Genomic DNA, 26793 nt, shown 5'->3' on the forward strand with positions numbered 1-26793 from the left:
CGAGGAGGACGCCACGGAGAGCCGGTCGGCTGGGCTGAGTTGGTCGATGACGAAGCACGTCAGAAGGGCCAAGTCGGTCTGCTTCAGCAACGCGAGATTGGTCATGCCCCGTGCGTCAGAAGGGCCGAATTGCAAAATAACCACCCCGAGCTGTCACGTGAGACGTATGAATACATAGAAATACCTTACCGGTGACCGTATGTGAGATATTTCATCAAGTTCAGTGACCGAAATTTTTGATTTTCAAAATACAGTGAGAATAGAATCAAGTACGGCGAATGCGGTCCATTTTACTCCTTTTAGATTATTAGGATTTTCGATAGAAATAAGTGCGGCGGCCTGGTGGGAGGCCCTCAGGCCCGGCCTGTGAGTAACGCTTGGGCTATACGTCGCGTGGGCTGCATATAGACAAACCTCCCGTTATTATCTTCCTCTCCCCCCTCGAACTCCGGCGATGCTCCTACTCCTCTCCTGCCGCCCCTCCCCCTCTCCCTGCCTCCCCCTCCGCCGCCTCCTACGATGCTGCTGCACCTCTTCCTCCGTCTCCGCCCCCTCCCCTATCGCTCCGTATCACCAATCCTTCGCCCGTCGCATGGCCCTCGCCGGCATCCACCCCGAACATCGCATTGGTACGCCGTTCCCCGACTCCACTCGCTACAAGTGCCTCGTTGTTTAGTTATATCTAGAATCCTTACTTACTGCAGAATCCTCTTTCGTTGCAGCGGTTGGGGTCTCCGGCGGACCTGACTCCATGGCGCTGTGCGTGCTCGTGGCAGCGTGGAAGAAGGCGGTGGATGGCGAGCCGGGGAGGAAGTCCGGGGAAGATGGCTCCGTCGGCCCGGGTTTCGTGGACGGCCTCCTGGGGGTCGTTGTCGACCATGGGCTGCGGCCGGAGAGCGCGGAGGAGGCACAGGTAGTGCGTGACCGTGTGCACGGCATGGGTAAGCTTATGAGATACAGCTTCTGTAAATTACTTTGCATTGTTTAACACAAGCACCTGCCTACATTGCAAACCAGCAGTTGCGATGAGCCGCTGATGATTAGAGCCACACTTGTTGCATTGGCTGCATTTGCAAAAGACCTGAAATATGATGTGCTCCCTCCGATCCATAACAAGCGTCATAAGGCTTTGTTGTAGGTGTATTGTGTGAAATTGCTAAATGCGAATGGCCAAATGGGCGACCAAAGCTAGGACATCTTCAAGAGGCGGCCCGCGAAATTAGGTATTGATCTGTACTGTTTTTACCTCCGTTGACATTACACACTGGATGCAATACTCACTACTTGTGATTATTTTAATGTTGGCAACAGCAGAGAGTTATTAGCTTTGGTATTCTACTCTGTCATGTATGCTTGTTTTCTTTGTTAACGATATCCAAATATGCAAATACATGTGCTAGAGAAGCATCAGATTTGTAGTATATTCCCCACTTCAATACTGTGGTTAGTATAAAAGGACCCTACCCTGGCTCAGTAGTCTAAATAGTTCTAGCTGCTGCTAATTCACCGTGTCTTTCCTTATAATTTCATAGATAATTTCACAGTGTAATGTATGCTGTTTCAGTTTGCTGTGCCTTTTATTCGCAGTGCAGAATATCTTAGCCCATCTTGATAAAGCCTCATGTTCTTATAAATTCAGGTACCAAAAACTGTTGGACATTTGTATAAAGCAACGAATAGGAGTCTTGCTTATTGCACATCACTCTGATGATCAGGTCTGTTTTAGACGAAGATGTTTTTTTTTTTGGGAGGTTTTGATGAGGAAGATGTCCAACTTTAGAATTGTGATAAAACAAAGGATTGCTTCTTATTAAAGAACATGGAACTAAATATCACCTGATAATGTAGTCAAAGACGTGCAGTATTTTTGAAATTTCCGCTTACACTAATACAAATTCCGTTTGAACTTGTACGCAATGAGCATACTATTGTGCGTTCATCTGCTACTGTATCTTGACTTTCCCACTTACTTTCTAGGCTATGCATGGATATTTGATTGAATGGATGAATTTTTGGAGTCAATACATGCTAGCCTTTTAGTTTGAAGGTATAGAAATATTCGTTGTGATTTCTGAGCAGTGGATAATGTATACATGCGTCTTCCCATTTTTTATAATCTATATGTCATTCAGTGCAACTGCATAATATATATATATATATATATATATATATTTATCTGAATGTATTCAGTTTTCTTTTTGCAGGCCGAGCTCTTTGTTCTGAGACTATCTCGCAACAGCGGGGTTCTAGGGCTTGCTGGTACAGCATTTGTGTCCCAATTGTTTGCACCTAATTTGAAATATGATGGACATAATTTTAGTCGCTATGGCATCCTTCTTGTTCGCCCCATGCTTGAATTTTCAAAAGACGACATGTATAAGGTGATCTCATCTCATGCTATTTGGAATAAGTAATTCATTTTAGCAGTGGAGGCTTGATTTATATAATAAAAAATGCACATTCTTCTTATTAGTCACTTTGGTCCCTGGACTTGAGGACAACATCATTTCAGTCCATCAATTGGTATAAGTGGACCAACAAGCTCCAACTCCTATTCTTCCGTAATAAGGGATGGCATGATACTCGGGCTAAATCAAAACTTGATCATGAGATCAAAATTTGATACCAATGGAAAATTGTTATATTTTATTTTGAGTATTTGATTGAACTTTTGACAGCTATTATGAGCTTCTGAATACCCTTATTGATAATCCATGTAGTATCATATGAATATGATCATTAGTCGCGAACAAAATATTTAGGCCTTTATTGACACATTTATATAAATTTTGGAGGTTTAAATGTGCAGTTCTCAAGTTTACAGACCTAGTTAACAAGGTAACACAAATTTAGGAATATCCACAGGTACACATTATGAAAAAAATCAGAGTGAAACTTTCATCTTTAGACAAACATTTTACAAAGCTTCTGATTTCCGGAGTTTATTTTGTCAGCCTATCTTTTTTGAATTTCATAAATACTTGAAGTAAAATGGTACCTTAGTAATTTTAGAAGGGAACTAAAACTTCTTCTCCGCGTTGAAAACATAAACCTTGTTTGCATCAAATCGAGCTTTCAGTTGTTTTAAAATGACAGCTTTTATGTTTGTTTCTAATTGGTACCTCATAATCCACAGATATGTCAAGGAAGTAATAATTTGTGGGTTGAAGATCCAACAAATACTAGTATGCAGTATGCTAGGAATCGAATTCGGGCATCTTTGAAATGTTTATCTGCAGAAGGTTTGCAGTTGCACTAAAGTTGCCACTTTGTTTACGTATACCTTGGTTGCCTTTTTCATGCACATTTTATTTCCTATTTTATTTTCGAAATGCTATAAGTGTTAGGAAGATGATTTTCGTAGATGTATGGCTTCTTTTACAGGAAGTAAACCTATTAGTTAGAGACATGTTAATAGTTAAAAATTATATAGGCAAGAATGGTTAAATTTAGAACAGCTTCAATTTTGAATAGAGTTAGGAAGGCTAACAGGATGTATATTTTTACTTGGAGGTAACATCAGGTTCACCACTTCTGTCTTCATGAACTTGTGTGCAGAAATGTTTCACATACGCCTTATCATAGAAATACATAAAGTTGGATTCATTAGCTATGCTCTCATTACCTTCAGGTACCTTTCTGTCAGAACTTCAGAGATTGATCTATGCATGCCAGTTGACACGAGCACATGTCGACAATACCTGCAGTTTGGTCGTCAAGAAGTCCGTAACAATAACGGAGGTTTAGTCTTATGACCTGGATTTGAAGTCTCCTAGTACCATGTAATTATTAAATTTCTTAGCTCACACTTTTTACCCTTAAAATTTCTTTGATATGTTGCAGTATGGCTATATTGTCATTGACCTGGAGAAACTTGACCCACAGAATGTTGATGATCTTTGTCTTTCACGATATTTAGCCTGTGTATTACAGGTATATCTTAAATTCATCAGTTTGTTTGGATTTAGTTCGAGCACCTATTGTCAAAAAGTTCTCCATTGGAGTTTGTCATGGTGATGAGGTATTGATATTCAGTTATGTCCTTGTAGTTTGTCTCACAAAGGCACAGGCCAATTCGTGGCAGATCTGCTCAGTTGTTCATGGACTACATCCGTAATACACCTTGCAAGGTTCTTTCTGCTTACCTATTTCAGTGTTGGCTTGCAAACTTACGAACTGTGCATACTTTGATTCTATGTCTTTGTTAGATTCTCTTACTGGCTACCGCAATTAACTGGAAGAGTAATTCACTTGAAAACAAGGCCTGGGAACCACTCTAGACCCTTTCAGTTGTTATATAGCTGCATATGCTGTGTTTTATTGCTACGCTGTTAAGGTTATAATCTAGGTTCTAATATGTTCTAACAGAAAGATTATGTAGTTGTACACGAAGCCATGATATATTCTATGTAGGAAAACAGTATCGACCTCTACATGCCGGCTCTCTGGTGCATAATGCATTTGTGCTCATCATAATCAGCTACTTCCTCCAGTTCACAAATAAGTGACGATAGACATTGCCACGGTTTTCAAGGTGTAATTTTGACTACTAGTATCTATTGTAGTATACATACAAACCCAAGAAAATTATAGAATTCCAGAAATACCTTTCCAGACAAATCTATACATATGATTTTTCAAGTTTTCAATCTAAATATTAAAAATGATACTACCAGTCAAAGTTCTAAAAGTTTGAAGGGAGTATATGCTTTTGACCCTAGCATAGGGGAATCTTATTTGACTCATTAAATAATACCTGAATCTCATGCAGGGTGCCCTTACTGTAGCTGGTTGTTATCTTTGTGCTTTTCCGGGATCTAAAGGTGCGAAAATATTAGTCTGTTGCTCTGTTGACTTGATGGAGTCATTTTCTGCTGAGATGTCCTATAAGTGTTCCTACGAAGAACAGCCACCACCAGTGCCGGAGATTGAGCAGATAGTACTTGAAGCACACTCATACTCTAACCAATTTCTACAGTGCACAAACATACCTTTCGTAAATTATAGATCTTCTAGTGATGTTCTGGATAGAGCGAAGGATCTCAATATAATAGGTGATTCTACATTAGAAAAACTCACCTACCTGCAAACAGAAGAACTTCAGAAATTTACTACAACAAAACATAGACACGAAGACCAATACTTGGAGAAAACAAGCTTTCGTGATTCAAAAGTTCTCTGCCTCTGGCCTGGTGAAACGTGTCACTTTTTGAGCAGGTTCTTGATTACATGGAATGCTTTGAAAGTTCTTGCGAATGGAATATGTTCACATGACAGTAAAAAAAGTCTATGCCAGCATTGCGTAGTGAATGAGGATGGAAGTCTTACAGTTCGGCGCATGCATGATACCGATTGGTTACTCCTTGCTGAAGTTTCTAAAATCCATTCAGTCGAACAGAACCAGAATGTCTCAAAAGTTCTCAGTAAGAAACTGGACGATGATGAACTCCTGAATCACTATAGGTATTTGCAATTGTCAGCAACAAAAGCCATTGAGATCCTGAGATCTATTCCAGCTTCTGCAAGACGAACACTGCCAGTACTTACCAATTCTCAAGGTGACATACTGAGCATACCGGTAAGTATTCCACTCAAAATCACCTTAGCTTGTCTCCCTGCCTTTATTTTTAATGATTCCAAGATATGATATTTTAAGAGAAATTGAATTATTCATCGATCCTTTTGATGCCTAGTTTTAGTGTCCCTAAAATTGCAGTTTTGTTTAGAATCAGGTGCTCTTTCATCAATCAGACAAGCAGTGGTAAACTATGGCCAAAGGCACCTGTTCAGTGACACATGGTACCAAGTGGTACAATTGACCAGAACACAACATCCTCTTATTGATCTACAACATGCTCCCTCCTTTCCAAATTATAAGGTGTCCAAGTATTTTTGAGATTAAACTTTTGACCATCCATTTGACTGAAAAAATGTGTGTTATATGCCAAAACAAAAATTATCCATTGAATTCATATCTGAAATGAGATTCCAATGGTACAATTTTTATGGTGAATAATTCATGTACTAATTGTCTAATTGTTGATCAAAGTTGAAGCTCGAAATTCGAGGGTACCTTATAATTCAGAAAGGAGGGAGTATATACATTGTTTTACCTGCTATTTCCACCCATAATACTTAGAAATGTCAGTAGCATCATGATATATAATATAAACATCACCTGTATGAAATATACAATAGCAAATGTGGCTTTACCACTGTTGAGCTAATATTCTTCCTTTTTTTACTAGAGCATTGGCTTCCGATGTTGCCCTAGCCTATCAATCAAAGCAGTATTTCATCCAAGAGTACCACTTGGTGGGGGATATGTTTCGTATTTATGATGGTTTGAGCTTTACTTTTGGCAAAAATCGAAATATCAAGCACATATGTGCTGTTGAGGTATAAGTAACTGCATGGATACCCTTCAGACAATATTTTTGATGACTTCTCTCAACTCAGCATGTGTGCAGTGTGATTATGCTAATTTGTATAATCTTGTGGACCTATTTCAGATGCTGAACGACTCCAATTAAACTGTCCAAACCTTGGCAACTCTGAGTGCTAACTGCTAAATGAATAGTTTCTGCATCCCGGTGTCGAACTTGGATTGCTATAGATCATATGCCTGAGGAACGTCCTCTTTTGGCGCAATAGTTTGAACTTATGTATGTGAGGTCAAGATTCAAGGTGTATAATAGTTCAAAAGACACACTGGCAAGCTTAATTAGAATGGGAATACCAAATGAAATATCCAGTTGCTTTGATGAATCTCTACAGCAATTAGAGGTGAAGTTGGTCCTGTTGTGCTTGTAAATATTTATCTCTTCAATGAAGTTCTACATACTGTCCTGGACTCTCTTGGATTTGATACGGACACCTGCTAAACACTGGGCGGTGAAACTTGCAATCTGACGGTTGGTTTGGGAAAGAAGACCATGTAGATATGACAATATCAACTTCAGCTCTAACCGCTGTGGGTTTGTGGATGCTGATTGGTGTTCAGCATGACAAAAATAGCAACTTCAGCTCTAACCGTTGTGGGCTCGTGGATGCTGATTGGTGTTCATGTTGAAGGCACTGTCGAAGTGCTGATGATTTTGTTGGCAATTTGGTTTTGCCAACAGGGCAGGTGCCAGATGTGCAGATCGTCAAAGATAATCAGAGGAGGTTGAGCTACAAGATATTGCTCACAGGGGTGAGAGTTATCAGTATTTTAAACTTAATGCCATGGGCACATATTATCCGCTGGGTTGCTCTCTGATGATATTATAACATGCCTATCTCTACTGAAACTTGAGAAGAGAAATTTTAAATATGCGCATTACATCTTACTCTACTTTAGAAACTAATACAATTTCTTGGAGTTCGTATACCAATTGGGATGTGCAGTTTGCCGAGTAATGCAAAATAGCCAGGCATTGTGCATGTATGATTCAAATGCAAATGTTGAGCTTTTAGTTTCCGTTCCCTCCAATTTCTTGTGTTAATTTTGGGAAGTTCAATTTAATTTGCCTTTGATCTGCTGAGATGACATTGACAGAAATTCAGTTTGCATTCATGATTCACCTATGTCCACAACTTTAATGGCTCTTTTACTTTTCACTCCCTCCTTAGCAAGAATTACAGTTACCAAAATAATTAAAACGTGCATCATGAAATAATATTGTGAACAGATATGCATTCACATGTTTTTTACAAATAAAAACTTCAAAAGGTTGGCCGTATGAGTCTGCAATCTTTGTTGCAAAAAACATGACAATCTGAAAACTGACCAAACTGCTAATTCGTTCATTTTTTAGGAAGAACAAATTGCACTAGTTACATACATGCATGACCGAAATGGAGAAAACACATTTCAAATACGGAGTGAGTGCAGATACGCATATTTGGATTCCTCAATGATTGAACTCGCAGTACAGAACACAGTTTGACAACATCTTCCAAGTGCACAATTCACCGCGATACAAGCCGAAAAGTGAAGCTGCACAGGTTTGCGATAAGAGCTTGTTTGTCACCCCCTCGTTTGGTAGAAATGAAAATCAAATTTTTGATTTGATTTTAATTGGTTGATTTGAATTCCAAATTCAAAAGTAATGTTTGCCTGCCACGTGGATTTGTAAACTGAATAAAAGGTTCTGAGACAAATGATAGCCTAAAGTAAAATTGACATGGTACCCATTCAATGGAATCCAAGATTGAAAATTGGCTACTGGACACCATTATTTTACGGCCTTTGCCGAAACACACTGCTGGATTGCGTTTTTACTCAGTACCATTACAGTTCTGCGGTCATTGTCTATCCCTGGCAATCTGGCATCAACTACACAGAGGGTCGTGCGAGTGCTGTGATCAAAACTTTGATGATTTTCCTAATAAATAAACTTTGATAATTTGATCAGCTGTTCGGCATCCACCGTTAACTCTTCAGATGGATGCTTCAATAGTTGTATTGTTTTTAGCTTGCCTCCTTTCTAATCCAAACGAATGTAGATTTTAGTTGTTTCTATGGGTTAATAAGTATATTTGGCATGCTACGTTACTATCAATGTCCTAGCGCGGCATCGTTATGCCGCGGCAGGCCATCCATCGCGCTAAGCGTTCTGGCATGGTGTCGTTTCCCACAATTATGCCGTGGGAGCTACGTGATGCACTAAATTTGCTGTTGTGGCGGCGTTTCTGCTGTGGTAGTCTCTTTGGCGCGGCAACCCATCTGCCACGGCGTTGTTTCTGCCGCGGCATGGCCCATGCCGCGTCCTGATATCTGGTGCGGCAGGATTGCTGTCGCGGAATGTTTCTGCCGTGGCGTAGATTGGCGTTCTGCCATGCCAATTTCGTTGTGCAAGCGATATTTCCTACCGCGGTATGATTTCTGCCACGGCGTAGACTAGCGTTCTGCCTCGGCAAGATATCTGCCGTGTGAATTTTTATTGTGCAGGCGATATTTAAGATTATATATTTGTATATTATATTATTATATAATTCAAAATAAGTTGTCGACTCGAATTCACACGAAATTAGAAAAAAGAGAAAAATATCAGAAGGCCATGTTTAAGCTGGCATATTTATATATTATATAATTCGAGATAAGTTCTCGATATGCATTTGCGCGAAATTAAAAAAAGAAAAAAAACGGATTGTGGGCTAATCCTCGTCGAGGCCGTCGTCTTCGTTCTCGGCTTCTTCCTCCATGTCGCCGACGTCAGCGCCGCCTTCGCCACCGTTGTTCGCACCGTATTCGTTGTCACCGGTGGTTGCCAGTTGAAGGACCCGTTGTTAGGGGCGGTCCCAGGATTTTGACACTGGGTATTCAAGATTGTTTTCAAATTCATTGGTGAAAATTTTGCGTCTCTAATCGAGTGATCGTGAGGTGTTTTTTTAATTGAATTTTTAATTGCTAACCACATTTGCCACGTGGTGTTGTCCTGTTGTTGTAGCGCAGTACATGTGTGTAGCTATTCTACGACAGAAGTGCCAAAGCACAGTACATCAGCTAGCCCGTCTGGCCGACCAACGCCCAAAAGCGGGGACGCCGCGGAGCAGAAGAGAATTCACTAGGTTGTTGGATTTCAGACATGTTTATTTTGAGATTTAAAAGGAGGCGAGGAGGCACGAGGTGCAAGCATATATAGGTCATGTTGAAATATGATCCGAATCCGTTACCAATTCTGCTAGACGTAGCAGGATAGGTTTGGGTTTTGTGTTGATATACGAGTTGAACTCGTTTTCTTTGTCCTATTAGGACTCATGTTTATTGTCCGTTATATATATCCTATGTAGTCACACCTAAAAACGGCATGTCGTCTCGTGCTTGTAATACTCCAACATAAGTGAAGTTGTGCTTTCGTGCGTCCGTGATTTTTCCCGCGAGGGTTTTCATGTTAAATTCGTGTCTCTCGTTTCTAATTTAATCTCTATTTTCGTAACAAGTAGCAAGTAGTATCAGAACCACGTTGTTGAGATTAAATTTACGAGCCACTTCGGCGAGTTCGTTCCGCCGAGTCCGCCATCTTGCCAGTGTTGGTTTTGACGGGATTTATCCCGTTCCGCTGCCCATCGCCGAATCGAAGACGCTGCTGATTTGGTCTTCTACTCGATTTCGTATTACGTGTTCCGGGTCAGACACAGAAGCAAGCCGACCGAGAAGTGATTACTAAAGCAGAGGCAGACAACAGCATCAAGCGGTCCGTCGGTTCGACCGTCCGAAGCAGCAGGCGGAGTATCAGAATCATCGGTACGAAACAAGCAGCGAAGCATAGCGAGCAGGGAAAATCAACGGGTGCAAGTCCCAATACAGCAAGCTCCCAGCTCTCTCACGTGAATCAAAAAGATCACTTTTTTTATCAAAATTGCTAAGTCCACACGGTGTCTGCCAGGTGTTATCTATTCAGTTTTTTGTCCCCCAAATTAATTCAATCAATGATTATCTCCGGCTTGTACTACTTTGTGCACCCAGTTTACCATGAAATACGACCTTCCGCTGCTGGATCGTGACACAAGGTTTTCCTTATGGCAAGTCAAGATGCGGGTGTTATTGGCACAAGCCGATTATGACGATGCACTGGATGGTTTTGCAAAAAAGAAATCTGCTGACTGGACTGATGAGGAGAAGAGAAAGGATCGCAAAGCTCTGTCCCAAATTCAACTTCATCTACACAACAATATTTTGCAAGAAGGTTTGGCTGAGAAAACAGCCGCCGCTTTATGGTCAAAGTTGGAAGAGGTTTGCATGTCAAAAGATCTCACCAGTAAAATGCATCTCAAGCAAAAGTTATTTCTCCACCGACTGCAAGAAGGAGGTAATGTGTTAAATCACATCACCGAGTTTAAGGAGATTATATCTGACCTAACGGCAATGGAAGTTAAGTATGATGAAGAAGATATGGGTTTAATGCTCCTATGTTCATTGCCAAGTTCTTATACCAATTTTAGAGATACCATATTATGCAGCCGTGATACTCTCACCCTTAATGAGGTTTATGAAGCTTTACATTCCAAGGAAAAGATGAAGCATATGGTGTCTCACGTTGGTTCAAGTTCGTCACAGGGTGAGGGATTATCTGTTCGTGGCAGGACAAATGAGAGGAGCTCAAATAATGGAAATAGAGGCAAATACAAGTTCTGCAAATATTGCAAGAAAGACGGGCATGAAATCTCCGAGTGTTACAAGTTGCAGAACAAGGAGAAAAGGAATGGCAAATTCAAATAGAAGGATCAACAAGAGGATGATGCCCGAGCCACCGTTGTTAGCAAACAAGATTTTGATGGTGGTGTTCTCGTTGTCATTACCGGTGATTCCAAAATGAGAGATGTTTGGGTTCTTGATACAGCATGTACTTTTCACATGACTCCGCACCGGAAGTGGTTTGCAACGTATGAAGCGATGCCAAATGGTTCTGTGTTTATGGGCGATGATTCGCCGTGCGAGATTGCAGGCATTGACACCATTCAAATCAAGATATTTGATGGCACCATCAGAACTTTATCGGATGTTCGCCACATTTCGAGTTTGAAGAAAAACCTTATCTCTTTGAGTACTCTTGACAATAAAGGATACAAGTATTCAGGTGGAGATGGGATCGTCAAGGTCACAAAAAGATTCTCTTGTTGTGATGAAAGGTGATATGAAGGCTGCAAACCTTTATGACCTTCGAGGTACGACAATTACTGGTAATGCTGATACGATGACAAAGCCAGTTTTTGCCAATAAGTTTGAGCTTTGCTCAGGCTTAATTGGTGTTACTCACTAGTCCTATGGACGTTGACGCACAAGAAGTTTATGCTCATTTGTTTGGAAGTGTTTACTTTCTTCGACTACTGGAGGGGATTCAACTCAAGGTGGAAATTGTTGAAATATGATTCGAATCCGTTACCAACTCTGCTAGACGTAGCAGGATAGGTTTGGGCTTTATGTTGGTATACGAGTTGAACTCGTTTTTCTTGTCCTATTAGAACTCATGTTTATTGCCCGTTATATATACCCTATGCAGTCACACCTAAAGACGGCATGTCGTCTCGTGCTTGTAATACTCCAACATAGTGAAGTTGCACCTTCATGCGTCCGTGGTTTTTCCCGCGAGGGTTTTCACGTTAAATTCGTGTCTCTCGTTTCTAGTTTAATCTCTATTTTCATAACAGGTCGTATGAAATTACGACTATCCAGTAGACGGTTCAATTTTAAGCGATCTAAAATCCTGCTTTAGACCATTAGGCGAACTCCAGAGAAACAGAAGATAGATGCCTAGTGCATTTTAGATTCAGTGCTTGAATATTTTGTGTTTTAGCCAAAAATACTGTCTACGTGCTTACATTAGAGTACATAGTATATATTTTCAATTTTTTTTTCAGAATTGAGGTGGGATCGCCCATGCCCGTCGTCGTCGTCGTCGGTGGTGTGGCTGGGGCCGGCGCCTGTGTCGCCGCCCTCATTGCTAAGTAGTCCTGGCCACTGGCGGGCTTCGTCGTCGGGGGTCGGCCGGAGGTCACCCAACAACATGGCCATGGCGGCGGCCCGGCCGGGCGTGTCATCCGGGTCGCCGGGTGCGGCGAGCGAGCGCTGTAATGGCTCTTCTGCCACCCACGCCGGCTCTTCATCGAAGGGCTCTTCCTTGACGACGGAGTGGGCACGTTGGCATCGCGCCTCTCCGATAGGTGCTGGCGGATGACAAACGCCACCCGCGTGCCGGGGCGTTGGCCGTTTCCGCACCGCCATGCGGACGAGCGGTGGCGGGGCCGCCGCGATGGCCTCGACGCGGGCGGGGGCTGGTTCGCCGGGGAGAGGGGTGCCGCGCCGCAGGTCCTCCATGACGGCGTGCAGGGTTCGCCTCTGCACACCCCAGAACGCCGCGCGCCCCGCGACGTTCTTGCCGTGCGAGGGCCCGCCATTGCCCTGCCCCAGCTGCTCCGCGCGACGTTGGCGGAGCACGGACTGCCACCATGTGGTGTTGTCCGGGCTCCATCGTTCCTCGCGTCGTTGTCCAGCCGTGAGCCATGCGTCGGGCTGGTGATGCGGATTCCCATGGCCGCCGCCATCGGGAACCCATGCTGCGCCGGCGTGTAGCCCAACGTTTGTTTGACGCGGCGCTGACGCGTGCCGACTTGGGGAAAGGGCGCATAGACGTGACTTTCCGCTGCTGACCCCGCCCAGACGCCCGCGCGGCAGGCCGTAAATGCGAGGACGAAGGCGGGCGTGACGCGTGTCTGTCTGCGCGTCCGTCAAACGTGGTTGTGACAGTCCGGTGTCTGACGTCGGTGGGCCGTGTGGCTGTGCAGTCTGACAGGTCACGTCGGTGCACCGAAGAACTGGCCTTGGGTCCCGTCTTGAGCTTTGGGACGCGGGATGCGGAAGAACGCAGGGTACGGAAAATATGGGCGTAATCCGATCCGGGATTTGGAGGAACGGGTGGAATTTGTTCTGGGAAACAAGATGCGAAAAAACGCGGAGATACAGGAAACAATGATGGGATCAAAATGATAGGGCTCGATCTAGGATTTGAAGGAGCGGTGAGACTTTGTTGGACTTCTTTCGTATAAAATGCTTGCCGATATTCTTTGCCCCGGGCGGTGCCATCTATATCGCGCAAGGTTTGGCGTGCGCGGCGAAGCTCGCTGCTCCGTCTAGTCTTCGTCAGCATGAGCGGCAACGAACCTACACCAATACTCATTGTATTTTTAGGTTTGTGTTCGTGTTTTACTGTTTATGCATATGAGCTAGATGTCTTCGTTGAACATATCATACTCAAAAGTTATTTAAAAAATAATAGGAACAACATACAAAACATATCATCTGTTCTCTAGCCTGCTGCCTAGACCTATCGAAGAACTCACCCAAATGAGAGGACGTAAGTCCCAAACGGGGGTGGAGGACAGATGATATGGTCGCCGTGGAGGCTCCAGGGGCGAGCTGCAGGTCGCCGTCGTGTGTTGGCTGGACATTGTCTTGTGTTTGGACCAAATGCATGGAAAAGGAAACTTGTGCCGCACTAGCACCGTCCGGAGCGTACCAGCCACTTATTCGATGCACCGGGAGGACCAACCAGCTTGAGCACTTGGCACAGGGCCTGGCGTGTCAATCATTCACACGATTCAGTAGCCAATGAGCTGTTTGATTTGGCTGATTACTTGTTTATTCAATTTGGCAAGCACTCTCTTTTTCTCTCTCTCGCCTACTTTTTTTTTGCTTCCTCATGTCTCTCTCCCTCTGCGTACCTATAAAAAGAGCAGAATTAATATCTTGTCTCACAGAGTTAAGGCTCCTCCAGTACTGTCAAAACTAGTAAGGAAATCAAACGACTAGAGCTTGTGAGAGATTTGGTTCAATTTGCTAGATGGTTAAGGTTGGTTACTAATTAAGATCGTTTTAATTATTATAGGCTTCATTCTGTGCATTCATCTGAATGTGATTTGCTCTTTGTCGTTGCAGCAAAAGATTGTTCTCAGGTTGGCACTCGATGACGAGAGGAAGAGGAGGAAAGCCTTCAAGGCTGCCGTTGGCACCACAGGTATATATGAACCAGCAGTCAGTGATGAAATTTAAGCAATATAACTTATACGGAGTAGTATTACTTATCTTCGTCTCCTTGGCCCTTACGATCGTGTAATCAATTCCGCAGGTGTGACATCCGCAACGTTGGAGGGGGACAAGATCATCATAGTCGGCGATGGGGTCGATCCCATCACGCTGACGACGATGCTCCGGCGCGGCCTTGGCTACGCCGAGCTCCTCAGCGTATCGTCCGGCGATGACAAGAAGAAGGACAGCTACGGTTACGTCGGCGGAGAAAAGAAGAAGGACGGCAGCTATGGCTACGGCGGAGCAGACGGCACCAAGGACAGCGGCGGCTCACACTCCAAGGGTGGTAGCAGCGGTGCTGGTGTTGGAGGCGTTCACCATCAGAACGCGGTGTCGCCTGTAGTCCCGTACCCTGCATACCAGCAGCAGTATAACACCGTGCCGTCTTACCCTGTTTACTCCTACTCTCCTTATCAGCAGCAACAAGAACCAGATCCTGGCTGCAGTATAATGTAGGTGACCGTGTCCGGAGAAAAAAAAAGGATTGGAGATCAGAATACCTGTCCTGAAACGCAAGTGTGCTTATCTCCACTTAAATCCTGTTCAGCATCGCGCACCAACCATACAGGGATTAAGATGTACTTGTTCTAGTCTAGATTATATACACACTGTGGCAAAACGATGATCAAGCAACCACTGTACGAATAAAATCATCCCTGCCTAAATTTAAGTGGGGCAAACTTGTGTCGCAATCAAACCGAGTAAGAGCATCTCCGGTCGCCGTCCCCCCATATGGCGTCCGGTCTGCCAGTTTTTTCGGCCGTATGGGGGGTGCTGGCGCAAAAATTAATTTGGGGGGCCATCCCTTCCCAGCCATGCCCCCAATATATCTTGGCGAAAATTCATTGAAATTTGCGAACATTCTTCAAACTTGGCGAAAATTCTTCAAACAAGGCAACATTTCATTAAGCCCGGCGACATTTCATTAAAATTTGTGAAAATTCACAAAATTAAAAAAAAAACTAAAACCCTAGTCGTCGAGGCTTTTGATCCAGGAGCCGTCGCTGCTGCTGTCGTCGTCGAAGTTGAAGTCGCCGCCGCCTTCTTCTTCGCCGTCGGTGCCTTCCCCTTCGCCGCCTCGTCCTTGAGCCACCCTTGGATGTCAGCCTCCGTGGCGGTGTTGCTCCACCTCCTCCTGGCTGGCGCATCGGGCAGCGCGAAAGCTCAGGAACTCCTCCCGGTCGTCCTCGCGCCGGTACTCGATCGTCAGGCGCTAGTACTCGGCCTCCGACCCCCATTCCGGCTGCGACTTCAGCCGGACTAGCCGGAGGTGACCGCACGGCAGGGACGCGGCTCGCTGCGCCTGGGAGGAGGAGCCCAAGCCTTCCTCATCCTTGATGAGCCAGAGCGCTGGGTGCGCGCCGCCGAGGAGGAGGAGGAGGATGAAGAGCAGCCGCCCAGGCAGCGGTGGCGGCCGGCCGCCCGCTGGAGGAGGCGCCCTGGCAGTCCGGCAACGCGGGAGAGCCAGCCCGTGCCAAAACCTCGGCCTCGTCGAGGCACAGCCACTGGCGGATCCATTGGTTTCCGTCGGCCATGGGGAGGGAAGGGGGAAGGGCTAGAGAACCGGCGAGGGGAAGGGCTATAGAACTGGCGAGGAAAATGGAGAGCTCTCCGGGCTGGCGCTGCCTTTTATGGACGCGGAAGATCACTCGCCGGGGTTGTGAACACGGCGAGAAACTGCGTTGGGAATGCGTGGGGACGCGTCGCGTGGAAGCCGAGGAGACAAGACGGGAGTTTGACCCGGCGACCGCCATAACTCGCCTGAGAAGCCGAGGCGATGCCGGTGATGGTAATAAATGGCGTTCGACAGGGCTGGCCCACAATAAAACGGTTCGCCGGCGTCCCCGCTCGCCTCCTCGTGGGTTGGGTTCGGCCTGGGGCTGCCGGCTAATTTATCGGGCCGCGCCGGCGCAATTTTAAGAATGGGGTGCCCGGTTGTGCCCGTTTTTGATCGCCGGCGCCCCCAAATTTTGTTTGGGGGGCCTTTGGGGCCGCCGGCAGGAGATGCTCGAAGTCTTAGTACTTTTTGTACATCCGCTCTTGTATTTGGTCCGTTCTTTGGTTCGAATTAGCATTGCCAATTATGGCTATGTTTTTTATATGTATATAAAAATTGTACCATTAGAAAAAGTTTTCCAATAGAACCCAACAGTCTTTTGTGCCAAAATAACCTTATATTACTAATGTAATTTGTGGTCAAAGTTCCGCATAAAATTCCGTGCGGGCCTTATAAACCCGGACGGAGGGAGTACCTTAGAGTGCAAAGATTACACCGAGTAGTTAGAGCATCGCCAGCAGGTTTCCTAAAATCACTAATTCCCTAAAATAACTGCCACCATTTTCTAAAAAGCCCCAAAACTTGCTCCGGTAAGTTCCCTATCCCATTCCCAATCCCTATTATTTTTTAGGAAATTCTCTATTTTCTCTCCTCTTTCCCAAATGTAGGGAACCAACCCATTCCCTAAAACGACAAATGCTCACATGGGAAAATAACCGCCCGGTTTCATGCCGATTTCGCTCGTCCCAGTCGTGCGCCGCCGCCCTCCGCCAATGGCGGCCAACTTCGGTCGTCCATGCCCATCCCGCACCCACCATGACGTACCCCGACCCCTTCCCGGGCTGAATTGAGGCTCGTGGTGTCTAAATCGAGTCCGCGCTGTCGTTGGCCGCCACCATCTATGGCCGGTGCGACCGTTGATTAAACCGCCGCCGCGTCGAGGATGCTCACCGGAGGAGCAACAACTGAAGTTGGGTGGCCGGCAAGGGGCGGCGAAGTGCCACGACGAGGGGATGGCGGCGCGCAGGTTCGCGCCCTGCAGGCGAGCGCTAGTGTGGGAGCAGATGGCGGCGTGCGGGCCTATGCCGGGGTGCAATCGGACAGCTAAGGTGGAGCGAGCGGCGGTGTGTTGCCGCCAGATCGACGGCTCCATCGATGGGCAGTGGGATTTGGGGGAGAAGACAGAGAAGAAGAAACATACCGATGTCAATGACATGTGGGCCCATGTGCAGGGTGATGTGTCAAATGATATAGGAAATGGAGTTTAGAAAACCTACTTGATGCTCTTATTACACAAGATAATTACTCAAAAACCTCTTGTCCTCTCCTAACCAAGCAAGCCCTTCTTAGCATTTGCTCACGTGCCCTCTCAACAAAAAAGAGCATTTGCTCACATGCCATGCTTGTTACTCTAAAAAATGATTAGGCTTTTTCCTTTTTGAGGGAGAATGACTAGGCTTTTGGGGTTTGTTTATGACCATAATCATCTCTAACAGACTAACAGTTCGTTAGATCCATGTAAGTCCATCTCACTCTCACCACAGGGACCAAGCACCGTAGTCGTCGACAGTCGAGTCGACACTAGGCTTATCCTCGTCCCTCCGCCCCAACAAGCCCACATCGGCCGACGCGGACGCCGGCGAGGCGCGCGCTACCACCTTCTCCTCTTCCTCCGCAACCATGTCTTCTGTCCACTTCTTTCCCGCCACCTCGCAGCCTCCCGCCGCCGCCCGCCTTCTCAAACCGTCCCAACAACCTCCCCTCCAGAACCCCGCCTTGGCTACCGCCGCCTTCCGCCGCAGCAATGCACAGAGCATCCCGCACCTCCGCCTCAGGAGGCGAGTTCGTTCCACCGCGAAAACACCGCCCGATGCACCGCCCGTGGGCCCCGACGGCGGCGGCGGAGGAGGGGATGGGGGTGGAGGTGGAGGGGATGAGGATGGAGAGGGGGAGAAGAAGGGGTTGCTTCCGGAGTGGCTTAACGTGACGACGGAAGACGCGAAGACGGTGCTGGCAGCCGTGGCCATCTCCCTCGCCTTTCGCTCGTTCGTCGCTGAGCCGCGCTTCATCCCCTCGCTCTCCATGTTCCCCACCTATGACGTCGGCGACCGCATTGTCGCGGAGAAGGTTCGTTCTTATGGGCGCCGTCCGTTATTTGTTCTTTTCGTTTGGATGATTGTACAATTTCCTTCATTTATTAGATTGTGTGCTGAGTTCTGCTTGGAACTTGGAACTCCGATAGCTCAAAGGCCCTGGTATCTCCATCTTAGTCATCATCATTGCAAATTTATTGGGAATGTGATCAAGAACTTCTTGTTAGATTTTTCTTTTTCGTTAATGGTTATTATGGTCATGGCTTAATTTCAGTCTGCAAATTGACAAAGTAAGACATAATTCTCCATTTCATTTTCTGTATGAGCGGGTTGTGAGTTGTCCATAGATTTATTCAGGACAGCATCGTTGTGCTGAACTTGGAAAATAAGTTCTCCATTTCATTCCCCTTGAGCTTATAGTTTTAGTCCAAAGCTGAGGTGCCCTGTTTGCTTTTCTAGCAAAAGGCACAACTTTATTTACTTAGAGATTGATAACCTCAGTTCCATGTTTACAGGGATTTGGTGCACATTAAGACCCTCTGACAAAACCTGCTGTTTTGAAATTATTCTATTTTGTTCTGTTCCTCAGTGTCACATGCCGATTTCAGACTACAGCAAGAAAAATGATTTCTTAAGCTGAGTCTTTTAGAGTTTTAGTATTGCCCCTTGAAATATTGAACACTCCACCAAGAAAGTAGTTTCCAAGTGTAAGGTTCAACCAGACTTGTGCTCTGCTTGGTCTTATGTTCTAAAAATTGGTTCTTTATATTGTTCCAGAAAGGGCGCTTGCTGCTGCCGCAGTAGTAAATGTGGTGTGTTTGAAATGACAGATTAGTTACTTGCTTGCTGCTGGCTAGGAAATAACAGAACACTACAGACCAGATAACCTTTTCTGCAACCTCAAATAGATCTAAATGCACATTGGGATACTAGCCTTGCAGGCAACGGCTTGTTTCTTCTGGTATTATGGAATGATATCTAAACACATGCAATTATAATAGGGAAAATATGCACCAGTGATTTAAAAAAATACTAGGCCTTACTGTAAGTGTTCTGTTGTCCTTTGAAGTATCAGATAAAGAAAATCATTATGTGACAGCGCCAAGATTATAGTTGTGTATATGAAATATATAAGAACAAATCATCTCTGAGCTAGCTAACATGCTTTGGTATATGGTATGCATGTCCTCTGTCAACAATATAGAATTTCTGAGATGAGGCTATTTAGTCTGGGATGTAACTCACTACCAAACTTTGACCATATTTTGATTGGTTATAAAAAGTATGCGATAAATGTATAAGATCTCTGCAAAAGGCATTGAAATAAGCATCTTCTTCAATTGCAACACGCTTTTAACTGATCCTAGCACAAAGAATGTGTGGTCGCCATGACAGGATGCAAGATTAATCTGTATCAGGTTACTAGGCAGTATCATTTCTTTTCGCAGTATGGCATCGTAGTATCAGGATACTATGAGCCTTTTACTTTAAACATATTTAATTTGTATTGTATGCAAAAACAAAAAAATTTGTGGGAAGACGTTTTAATGTGGAACAAAAATATTTTTTACTTACATCAAAATGATAACAAAGTACATATACACGTTCTCTATGAAAATGTACTACCTAGTAGCATTGTATTTGTTTGTGAAGCAGTGCAAAGTGTCCCTTAATAAAAAAACTATTTTTAGGGAATAAAATAAATACTAGTACAGAAATAAATGAAGCCCAATTCACATGCAGGCCTGCAACGTGAATACAACATTAAATTTCTATGAGTCAAGAGAAGGAAATATCAGCTGACTGCTACACAGGTGGACAAGGAAAAGGGGGCAACAGATTATGTTTAGTACCACATCGGCACATTGGCATAGCCAGAATGGCATGCAACCATTGAGACCAACCCTGATGTTTTCAGTTTTGTGGTAATATCGTTTGGAAACGTCAATGTTGCGATCCCAGTGATTCTACCTCTGGTTTTGATGTCTGACGTGACAACGGTACCATCAAAATATGATCCACAAAGTAGTAGCAGTTCCTTGTGGTTAGACTGTGGGGTTGCACGCTACTAAGATGTTGGGATACTGAAAACCACGACAAGATGTTCTGGTTTGTCGAGCAGCACATAATGCTATCTAGTTTATTTAAATATGCAAGTAATTGATTGTATTGACCACTATCACTATGACCCCTTCATGCCTTCATTGATTATGTTCTCATCCATGTTGGCTTTATTTATATTCGTGTGAAACCAAGAAAATTTTGTATTCACTTAATTGCATGGTTTCACCAATGCAAATATTTCTCAGGTTACATACTACTTCAGAAAGCCTTGTGTAAATGATATTGTAATCTTCAAAAGTCCGCCAGTGCTACAGGTACTTACATATCGTCCTCATGTGCAGTGTTTCCAGATGGTATGCTGTTTCCTGATATGAAATTGTGACTCTTCCTGTTCAGGAGGTCGGCTATACCGATAATGATGTTTTCATCAAAAGAGTAGTTGCCAGGGCGGGAGATATTGTTGAGGTTAGTTTCAGAATCAGATTGAACTTTCATTTGTCTCCTTACCTGCATCTTGTCACTGATGCAGTCCATTTTTGCTTTCTATCCATGAAATCCTCTATGTATGTTTTTTTTCCTTAAGTTTGAACTAGTTTTTGACTAAACGACAAAGAAATAGTGAGTTATATTTCCAGTCAACTGTTTAGCAATAGGATGTTATCAACAGGCAACAGTTGCTGGCTGACTGTTGAATTCACCAGTTGCTTATAGTGTTCCAGCGAAAACATCCATTTGTGTATTGCAGTAAAAAATAAATTCAAATCTATATTTGGTTACCCTCGATTATTTAGGGAAATCAAAGTCTTGTGGTAAATAAACCCAAGTACCATCAAGAACTGTATTTGGTAACACACAGATCTTCGCACAGCCTAATTCGAACAAAACATGCTAAGAGAGGAGAATGATTAGAATAAATAAATTCAAAGAATCACAAAGTGGCCATATTGCATCTAACAAATGCAATCCGGCCAAATCTCTTGATGTTGCAGAGCTTGACTTTGTATACTGCAAGTTTAGGATCCAGTTCATGAAAATTGAAAACTGGTGCATGTCTGCAATCTTTAGGAGAGACAGAAGGAACACAGGTAAGGATGCGAAGGTGTAAACAGAATGACATGCCCACACTTAAGTGATTTTCTTTTAATGTAACTTAGTTTACATTTAAGTGTTGTGTGCAATTATTAATTATTGTAAGTTTTCTTTGTTGGTGTTCTCATGGAAACAGCAGAACATTCTCCAAAAAAAACATCTTATGTTTCATTTCCTGTGATGCTTCAGGTTCATAAAGGAAAACTAGTTGTGAATGGTGAGGCTAGAAATGAAGAATTCATTCTTGAGCCACCTTCTTATGACATGAACCCAGTGGTAAGACATTTCTTACGCTATCCATGAATGATACCTGAGATCCCTGTATAAATCATGGCATCCTTTTATGACTATTTTTCTAGGAGACACTGTTGATTTGTCTCACGGACCTTTTTTTGTGATATGTTAGAAGGAACCTTATACCTTTCAGAGAAATTTTTGCTAAGGTTCCTAGAGTAAACTCCTAGATATGTCATGGGCATGTTCTTACCTTTTGTTACCTTCAGTTTTGTATGGGTCCATTCTCCATTGTGTGCTTTTCTTCCACCAGGAATGGGGTTCAGGTAGATGTTTGTGTGTTGGCCTGATAATTTTTGATTATCAGTTTCATATCACTTTATTTTAATATAATTGCAGTAGATCATTGATCTACTGTTTCCCTAAAAAAATTGATCTACTGTTTCCCTCCAAAAAAAAAAGGGGTTGCATTATACATCTATCTACTGGAGTGCTATATTTGTGGTTGTCCTGAAATGTTTCGCAAATCGCAAGAACAGTATCCATATATTTTCTAGGGCTAAAAAGAATTCCACTTTCAACCCTGATCCCTGAAGTCTGGCATGGTTATTGAAAGCACCTGTTATCCTATCAGTCTGGTCTGGGGGTACTGAGCCAGTGTGTTACACCTTTCCGCCAGCTTGGACACTTTTTCGTGTCATCCCGTTTTTCAGTGATTTTATACCGGGCAGGCACTGACATGAGTCGGGTTAATGGGAAAAGGAGATTATGCATATGGCAGTAAAGTCAGCTCAAGACCACCCCGAATTTGGTGCCCGTTGGTTTTGACAGTTAGCGATGGAAATCCAGATAATTTTAGAATTCGTTGTTGAAACGTTGACCTGTTATGGCAAAAGGAAAAATAGTGAATATTACCTATAGGGGTTGTTTTATCGAACTTGACATATCCAGCAGGGGCAGTATATCTGTTTGTTGATGAATATTGAGGGTTGTAAGACCCACTTCGAACATTTGATCTGCATAGCCATTTGACAGCATTGACACATCACGAGGATTCCTGTATTGTGCCAAATCATGTGTGGGACCAACTCTAAATAAGATGAACTGTAAAAGAAAACTCTAAATAAGGTGATGCACAGAAATCACTCAGAAATTGGAATTTCATCATGCACCCAGGCGGCATGAGTAATCATGCTTGATTTATGTTCCAATCCTTGTGGAAAAGATATCTTACTCTGAAAACAATTTTTTATGTTGTATGCATGTTATGAATGTTGTATATGAATGTGAATTCAAGCTTATGCTTGAACATGAACTCTGGTTGTTTCTTTTTGGTCATGTTGTTCTTTTCAGTTAGCTAACCATCTTTATTCCACACTTGCAGCAAGTGCCTGAAAATTCAGTTTTTGTAATGGGAGATAACCGAAATAACAGTTATGACTCCCATGTGTGGTAATGCTGCCAACTTCATTATTCTGTCTGCTGATTTCCTTCTGTTACTGCTTATCTTGGTATGTAGTTTTACTTAATTAGCCTGTTCAAATGCACCATTTTCTTTTCAGGGGCCCTCTTCCTGCAAAGAACATATTGGGAAGATCCATTTTTCGGTATTGGCCTCCTGGTCGAATAGGGAGTACTACGGTTGGTTGCAACGATGCTGAAACGAACGATGCTGAAACGAAACCAGACTCACTCGTTGATGCCAAATTGACAAAGTAGAAGTTTAATTAGTTAATGTGGAGTAAGTTCAACCTTCACGCTGTAGGGGTTTTCCCCTACAGTTTTCAGTCAAAAAAAGTTCAACCTTCACATGAAGTCCTATTTTAGATTTTTCCTCTTCTCTAGAAATTCATTGAGGAATATATTTCTGAGGGAGTATTTAGAAATCAGAGAGGGGAACAATTTTGGTTCCCCATGAAATTAGATGGCCACAAGCATAGAAACCATTTTGTTCCAAGGTTTCTGGTTGCTCTGCCCCCCTGCCCTTGTTGTATATTAAGGAAAATTGTTGTTTATATCCTATCCTAGTGATGCAAAAAAAAAAAAAATCTGCTATTCATCATCAAGTTCTGTCGTGTACATCACCTTAGTGCTGCAAGACTGCAAGAAGAAAGCTGACCACAAGATATTAGAGAACTGAATGCCACTTTACTTGCCTTTGTGCCGATCTGACTTCGGACTGCCTTGCATATCGCTCTTGCCTGATTATTATTTTCTGGCCACTGGTCTCCGCTCACCAGTTTACTCCTGGATGGCTTATAATTCAAATTTGCAACTTCAAATTATCTTAAAATTGGACTTGTCAGCAACACAAGAGAAGCCTATGACAAGTTTTAGGGATGGTAAAATAGACTTCTCTCGCAACCGAAAGTAGACAAAATTGAGACAAACAATCGAGAAGTTACAAGAAAAACAGTATGAACAAAGAGTTTATATATATCATTGAAGGTATATTTTTACAATATTCTGGACCAATTCTCGGTCACTCCCACGGACACGTTCTAGCTAGCGGCATCGAATGCCCTTTGCCCCTTTCCTTCCGGACGCGGTGACTTACTCATACAAGGAAGTACTGATCACAATATAGCAATCTGCTGTAACTTCCGCAGTTCCGCTGCATTTGCTTGTGAAGCGCGGTACCAAACAAACTGAAATCCATATCTAGGCAGATTCCTTTCCCAAACAGCTAGCAACCGCAAGAGTGCATATGCAAACTCACCAACATGGCCACGTACGTCCGATCCCCGTCTCTTCTGGCTGTACATGCAACCAAAGAAACCTCCCCCTTTAACTCAATTCCGTGGCAATCAAATACACAGAAACTGCAAGTCGAATTGCCAGCGGTGTGTAAGTACATTGTATCCCTATATATGAAGTGTCGATAACAAACCAATTTAATGCATGCACATCCAGGGAAAGATCAGTTGTGGAATATTTTCCGTATCGAGCAGGAGGGTTGAAGGTTGATACACATAAATAAAGGCAGTTAAAGATGATTCACTTCTGGCTGTGGCCGTGTTACTCACACACGCATCTTCAAGTCGCGTACACCAGCCTTTCTTTGTGTATATATACCATGTGTTTGAAGTTCCCTCACAGAGATCTGTATCCAATATCCATCACACCATTCAATTGGTCACTAGTCACTAAGTTAATTGCCATGGCTGGAGCTTATTACTCCTACGTGCTAGCCCTCGTCTGCGCGCTTCTGTCCATGGCCACCGGCGGCGGCGCCCTGGAGCCGAGCGGGTGGCTTCGGGCGCACGCGACCTTCTACGGCGGCAGCGACGCCGGGGGCACCATGGGCGGCGCCTGCGGGTACGGCAACCTCTACGCGCAGGGCTACGGCACGCGCACGACGGCGCTAAGCACAGTCCTGTTCGACCGCGGCCTGTCCTGCGGGCAGTGCTACAAGCTCGTCTGCGACCGCAAGACGGACCCTTCCTGGTGCAAACCCGGGGTGTCCGTGACAGTCACGGCCACAAACTTCTGCCCGCCCAACTGGGACCTGCCCAGCGACAAGGGCGGCTGGTGCAACCCGCCAAGGCCGCACTTCGACATGGCGCAGCCGGCATGGGAGAAGATCGGCGTCTACAGGGGCGGCATCATCCCCGTCATCTACCAGCGTGTCCCATGCGTCAAGAAGGGCGGGGTCAGGTTTACGATCGCCGGGCACGACTACTTCGAGCTCGTGCTGCTCACAAATGTCGCCGCGGCGGGGTCGGTCAAGGCCATGGACGTGAAGGGGTCCAAGGCCGGGAGCAACGACTGGATGCCCATGGCGCATAACTGGGGCGCGAACTGGCATTCGCTGAAGTATCTCAATGGGCAGGGGTTGTCTTTCAGGGTGACCATCACTGATGGGCAGACGATTGTGTTTGCTGATGTCGTGCCGCCTAGCTGGAAGTTCGGCCAGACGTTTGCCAGCAACCTGCAGTTCAAGTGAATCGGGCAACGTTGGTTGGCGTACGGTGAGATTTGAGAAGATGAATGACTTACTTATTAGACGTCCAAGTTGTTTGCTATATATGTGTGTGAGTTTTGTCTGTTGTTTAATTTACCAGCTTATTAATTACCTGCTTGAACGTACATGTACACACCGGCCAGGCTAGCTGATATGTGTGATGTACATAAAGCTAGAGATGGACTGATTGAGCTTATGTATGAAGAAGGTATATTACGTTTTGTGAGGATATATTTGAAGGAATTGATCTGTTAGGTCGGTGACATGGTAGCGTTTTGTTGAAAGAACCGCAATGTGCAAGTCAAAGGGGTAAATCACAGGAGGCGCCACAGCCCCCTGACTTGAACAGTACGTGTCACGCGGGTGTTGACTCTACAACGTGAAGCAACGCGCGTGTATGCCGTGCATGGTTGATGGTTTGCAAAGATGTGGACATCTTTATATTTTCGTTAATTTTTCCTGGTTCAAAGTAACTGATCACCTCCGCACCTCTTTGCTTTGCGTCTCTCCTGTGTACATCGATCCGATCGACACCGCGGCTCACACGTACGTGCAAAAGTGGCAATGCGCAGCGGGAACCAAGCGTTGTTTCGTCGATTCTACTGCTCGTGTGGGAGATGTGGCCGTTGAGCCTCGCGGAGCGCGTGCATGTTAACGGCGCGCGCCGTGCTCTTTTTTTTTGGAGCGCGCGCCGTGCGCGAGAAATGCATCTGGGAACTGCGCGTTGGGCCTGACTGTCACGGGCCATGATCCATGGACCAGGTGGGGCGGGTGGACATGGTCAGCAGCTAGCACCCGCAAACTTTTATCACTCTCTCATTGCTTGGGATTTGAGAACCCATTCCCGCGTCGTTCCCCAGCTGGCCGGCCCATTAGGGAAGACACAGTTTTCTTTTCTTGGATAAGTATGTCGTAGGTTTGATTTTGTTTCTTTTCTTTCTTTGTTTTTATTTACTAGTCACGAAGAAGTCATTTTGTTCTCAACCTTTTTGTACAAGTGAAT

At 44.5% G+C, this 26793-nt stretch overlaps 4 protein-coding genes across 6 annotated transcripts; all 4 read left to right on the plus strand.

The window, feature by feature from the left end:
• The first annotated feature begins 429 nt into the window (after positions 1–429).
• LOC100842962 lies at positions 430–7474 on the plus strand. Of its 3 annotated transcripts, none has more exons than XM_024462036.1 (12): positions 430–629; positions 723–941; positions 1139–1223; positions 1640–1715; positions 2205–2381; positions 3137–3242; positions 3632–3741; positions 3844–3933; positions 4050–4130; positions 4772–5578; positions 5727–5878; positions 6249–6391. In XM_024462036.1, exons 1-11 carry the CDS (start codon positions 455–457, stop codon positions 5763–5765), a joined length of 1965 nt encoding a protein of 654 aa, XP_024317804.1. In that variant the 5' UTR covers positions 430–454; the 3' UTR covers positions 5766–5878; positions 6249–6391. The 3 variants fall into 3 exon arrangements, with proteins under 3 accessions (XP_024317804.1, XP_010234122.1, XP_010234123.1); XM_010235820.3 differs by lacking the exon at positions 5727–5878 and adding an exon at positions 6513–7474 and having other exon boundaries at positions 432–629; positions 6249–6399; XM_010235821.3 differs by lacking the exons at positions 3137–3242; positions 5727–5878 and adding an exon at positions 6513–7474 and having other exon boundaries at positions 433–629; positions 2205–2259; positions 6249–6399.
• A 6700-nt stretch (positions 7475–14174) lies between these two features.
• LOC100826249 lies at positions 14175–15261 on the plus strand. Its single transcript, XM_003572223.4, has 3 exons — positions 14175–14333; positions 14420–14498; positions 14610–15261. The coding sequence occupies exons 1-3, from the start codon at positions 14325–14327 to the stop codon at positions 15023–15025; spliced, it is 504 nt and encodes a 167-aa protein (XP_003572271.1). The 5' UTR covers positions 14175–14324; the 3' UTR covers positions 15026–15261.
• Positions 15262–17867: 2606 nt separating this feature from the next.
• On the plus strand, positions 17868–23892 carry LOC100828102 (chloroplast processing peptidase). The gene is made up of 6 exons (XM_003572229.4): positions 17868–18473; positions 20749–20817; positions 20900–20968; positions 21782–21868; positions 23211–23278; positions 23389–23892. The coding sequence occupies exons 1-6, from the start codon at positions 18027–18029 to the stop codon at positions 23543–23545; spliced, it is 897 nt and encodes a 298-aa protein (XP_003572277.1). The 5' UTR covers positions 17868–18026; the 3' UTR covers positions 23546–23892.
• Positions 23893–24640: 748 nt separating this feature from the next.
• LOC100843268 (expansin-A13) lies at positions 24641–26053 on the plus strand. Its single transcript, XM_010235822.2, has one exon. It carries the CDS (start codon positions 24819–24821, stop codon positions 25770–25772), a length of 954 nt encoding a protein of 317 aa, XP_010234124.2. The 5' UTR covers positions 24641–24818; the 3' UTR covers positions 25773–26053.
• The last annotated feature ends 740 nt before the right edge of the window (positions 26054–26793 follow it).

Source organism: Brachypodium distachyon, chromosome 3 (genome assembly GCF_000005505.3).
Source record: "Brachypodium distachyon strain Bd21 chromosome 3, Brachypodium_distachyon_v3.0, whole genome shotgun sequence".
Taxonomy (NCBI): Eukaryota; Viridiplantae; Streptophyta; class Magnoliopsida; order Poales; family Poaceae; genus Brachypodium; species Brachypodium distachyon.

Bases quoted from the DNA above. Each gene is read 5' to 3' on its own strand.
- LOC100842962 (XM_010235820.3), top strand. From the start codon at position 455: ATGCTCCTACTCCTCTCCTGCCGCCCCTCCCCCTCTCCCTGCCTCCCC. The intron at 630-722 runs GTACGCCGTTCC...CTTTCGTTGCAG, and splicing joins CCACCCCGAACATCGCATTG to CGGTTGGGGTCTCCGGCGGA. The intron at 2,382-3,136 runs GTGATCTCATCT...CATAATCCACAG, and splicing joins CAAAAGACGACATGTATAAG to ATATGTCAAGGAAGTAATAA.
- LOC100826249 (XM_003572223.4), top strand. The intron at 14,499-14,609 runs GTATATATGAAC...TCAATTCCGCAG, and splicing joins GGCTGCCGTTGGCACCACAG to GTGTGACATCCGCAACGTTG.
- LOC100828102 (XM_003572229.4), top strand. From the start codon at position 18,027: ATGTCTTCTGTCCACTTCTTTCCCGCCACCTCGCAGCCTCCCGCCGCC. The intron at 20,818-20,899 runs GTACTTACATAT...CTTCCTGTTCAG, and splicing joins AAAGTCCGCCAGTGCTACAG to GAGGTCGGCTATACCGATAA. The intron at 23,279-23,388 runs GTAATGCTGCCA...TTTTCTTTTCAG, and splicing joins AGTTATGACTCCCATGTGTG to GGGCCCTCTTCCTGCAAAGA.
- LOC100843268 (XM_010235822.2), top strand. From the start codon at position 24,819: ATGATTCACTTCTGGCTGTGGCCGTGTTACTCACACACGCATCTTCAA.